The sequence below is a fragment of the Saccostrea echinata genome, unplaced genomic scaffold, assembly GCF_033153115.1.
Source record: "Saccostrea echinata isolate AGI-Se365-2 ecotype Australia unplaced genomic scaffold, CSIRO_AGI_Sech_v1 ptg000025l, whole genome shotgun sequence".
In the NCBI taxonomy this organism is placed as follows: domain Eukaryota; kingdom Metazoa; phylum Mollusca; class Bivalvia; order Ostreida; family Ostreidae; genus Saccostrea; species Saccostrea echinata.
Window position 1 is genome coordinate 4577925 of NW_026889774.1, and position 3289 is coordinate 4581213.

The window sequence follows — 3289 nt, forward strand, 5'->3', positions numbered from 1 at the left end:
TAGTCTATCATGACAAATATGATAAAGTGATGTATCAGTTTACGGGGAGAGAACTTAAAAAATATCCCTTATGCATTCGTTTTCCCACAGCCTTAGCTTATAAGTTAGGAATAGAAAGTAAGAAGGTGATGCTTCAGAACGATACAGAAACCAAATGGATCAACGTGAGTTACATGGGCAACCATAACGTCGATTTATATGGAAATCTGAATTCCATGTACGTGTATTGTGACTTGATTGAACCCCAGACGGTAGGATCCAATGCCTTGAAATTATTAAGAGTGGTTCCTTGTACACTCAATCTGGAAGATAAAAAACAAGCTAAATGGGAACCTGTTAGAGCGGAATATTTGAAACTGAGTAAAAAACATTTCGATAGCATTGAGATTCATATCATGACTCCTTTAGGGACTCCCATGCCTTTTTTAAATGGAAAATCGGTCGTGAAACTTCATTTCAGAAAAGTGTACTGAGATGAGTGTACATCTTTTTTGTTACATCCTATTGGGAGTGATGACTTGTCTGATATGCTGTCTGTATTGTATTCAACCTTAAGACAGGAGGGGTATAAAAAGGAGTCCCTGGAGTGCATTTAGGTCAGTCTGACACGAGTCATGAAAACATGCAGTATCATCCAGGATTATTAAGACAAAGAGGACACGGACAGTTTGTCTATCATAGAGGTTTATTACGTCAAAAAGGACACGGTGTTGTAGGTGGAATTATCTCTGGATTGGCTGGAGCCCTTACCCCTAATCCTACTGGATTTCCAATACTAAATCTTCTTCCAGACAGTTTGCTTCTACCCAAATTTAGGCGAATTCGCCAGCATTTAAGATCTCAAAGAGGAGGAAATTTTATAGACTTCCTGTCGGGAATGGTACCGAACCTACCTATAGGGATGACTTTAAAAGAAGCTGTCCAATTAGGCTCAGGCCGGCGGCGACAAAGAGGTCGAGGATTTCTTAAAGATCTAGTCAAAATGGGTCGTAATCAAGCCTTGATTGCCGGAGCTAAAATAGGAGCGGATGTGATTAAAAAAAGGAAAAATATCAAAAATGCTCTTTTAACTCATGGACTTAATGCCGTTAAAAATACGGGCTTATTTGCTCTCAATAGAGGAGGAAGTTTAGCTTTTAAAAAGATGAATAAGAAAGGTCAAAAAGGTAAAGGGAGAAGAAAAACAAGAAGAAGAACAAGAGGGCAGAGAGGGAGAGGAGTTGTGAGAAATTTACTGAAAACGGGAGCCAAACATGCCTTGACTGCTGCCGCTAGAACGGGGTTAGATGTGTTAGAAAATAAGAGATCTTTAAAAGACGCTGTCAAAACTCACGGAGTACAAGCCCTGAAACAAAGATTGAATCTCGGTAAGAAAAGAAGAAGAAAAAAAGCACCTGTGTTAGCCCGAGGAGGTCCTAAGAAGAGAAAAAGGGGTTTAGATATCTTTGATTGAGAGACACTATAAATAGGGGAGTCGAGTGAGATTGACCTTCATTTGTGAAAAATCCATCTTAGTAGACAGACATCATGTTGCAACCAGATTCCTGTGCGTGTGGGATGAACAATTTACAATTGTTCCAAGTCCCCCCGACTAATATTGCTTTAGAAGACTCCAAATGGGAAGAATATTACCCCATTTCTAGTACTTTAAATTCGGATACGGCTCCATTGAATTTGAAATTAAAGGACAAGGAGATCAATATCTGGATTTATCTCAAACGTATGTTCAAATGGTGTGTAAATTCACCAAAGAGGATGGTGGTGATCTGATTGGAGCTAACACCACTTGCGCCCCGGTGAATAATATCCTTCATTCCTTGTTTACGGAAATCGATCTCAGTGTCAATGGAAAAATAGTGTCTCCAGGAACCGATACTTATCCTTACAAAGCTTATCTGGAGAAATTACTTTCTTACAAACCCAGAACTTTAATGACACAGATGAGAGCCTGTAGTCTGTGGGAAAAAGATACGGCAGGACACATGGACGAAGTGGGGGTAGCAGACCTTGGAGTGGCTCAAAATAAGACATTTGATGTAACCCCAGGTTCACAGGGTGGTCCCGATACTGTGACCATTGACGAACCCATCGTCCCAGAGTTACCGGCCAATTCTAGAAACGAAGGATTTAGAAAACGTCACCAGGCCATCAAAGATAGTAAGAAAATAGCCTTGTTTGATCGTTTACATCTGGATCTATTTCAACAAGACCGATTTCTACCCAATGGAGTAGACGTCCGTTTGAGATTTAATCGAGCTAGACCTCAGTTCTATATGATGATCAAAGCACTAAGTACGGGAAAAGTGAAAATATTGAACATGGTCTTGTGGGTGAGAAAAGTCAAACCCACGGCCGTCATGATGAATGGCATTAATCAAAGTTTGAACACTCATAGAGCCAAATATCCTTTGAGAAGAGTCGAAGTGAAAACCTTTACCATACTGACAGGAACTCAATCTAAGAATACGGATCATCTGTTTCAAGTCCAGATGCCTAAACGTCTCATTTTAGGCTTTGTGGAAAATGCGGCTTTTAACGGAGATAAAACTAAAAATCCGTTTCATTTTCAAAACTTTGGAATTAAGAAATTAGATGTCAGTATCAACGGAGAGACCATGAGTACTCGTTGTTTTGAGCCAAATTTCAATGAAGATTTATATCTGAGATCTTATCTGAGTCTATATCAAGCCTTGGGAAAATTAGGAGAAGATTGGGCTCCGGACATCACCCTAGAAGAGTATAAAAACGGATACACTCTGTGGGGCTGGGATTTCACCAAAGATCAAGAAGCGCAATCGGACAAATTCCACATCATAGAAACCGGAAATCTGAGAATAGAAGTCCAATTTACGAACAATACGGTGAACACCTTAAATTGTGTGGTGTATGCAGAATTCGATAACCTGTTAGAAATTAACAAACAGAGAGAAGTGAGTATTGATTACTAATGGATACGGGACAGTTGAGAGAAGTCTTATCCAGAGAATTAAAGAGTTCTTTTGGTGGAGTGTACCCTTTGGATATATTACCGGATCAATTAAGACTTGGAGAAAAAGCCATCGTGGTGAATACGGATCCTCAAGATCAACCTGGAGAACACTGGGTGTGTCTGTACGTGAGCAGTCCAGTGGTGGAATATTTTGACTCTTATGGATTTCCTCCCTTACAGAAAGAAATTCAAGACTTTATCCAGCGTCATGCTCACCAATGGATTTATAATCCGTATCGATATCAAGATTGGAAGACCGATGTGTGTGGACAATATTGTGTGTATTATTTACATCAAAGA

The 3289-nt window shown here is 39.7% G+C and overlaps 1 protein-coding gene across 1 annotated transcript; it reads left to right on the top strand.

Annotated features, from left to right (window-relative positions):
* Nucleotides 1–1730: 1730 nt before the first annotated feature.
* LOC133192453 (uncharacterized protein F54H12.2-like) lies at nt 1731–2948 on the top strand. The gene has a single exon (XM_061328459.1). It carries the CDS (start codon nt 1731–1733, stop codon nt 2946–2948), a length of 1218 nt encoding a protein of 405 aa, XP_061184443.1.
* Nucleotides 2949–3289: the final 341 nt, after the last annotated feature.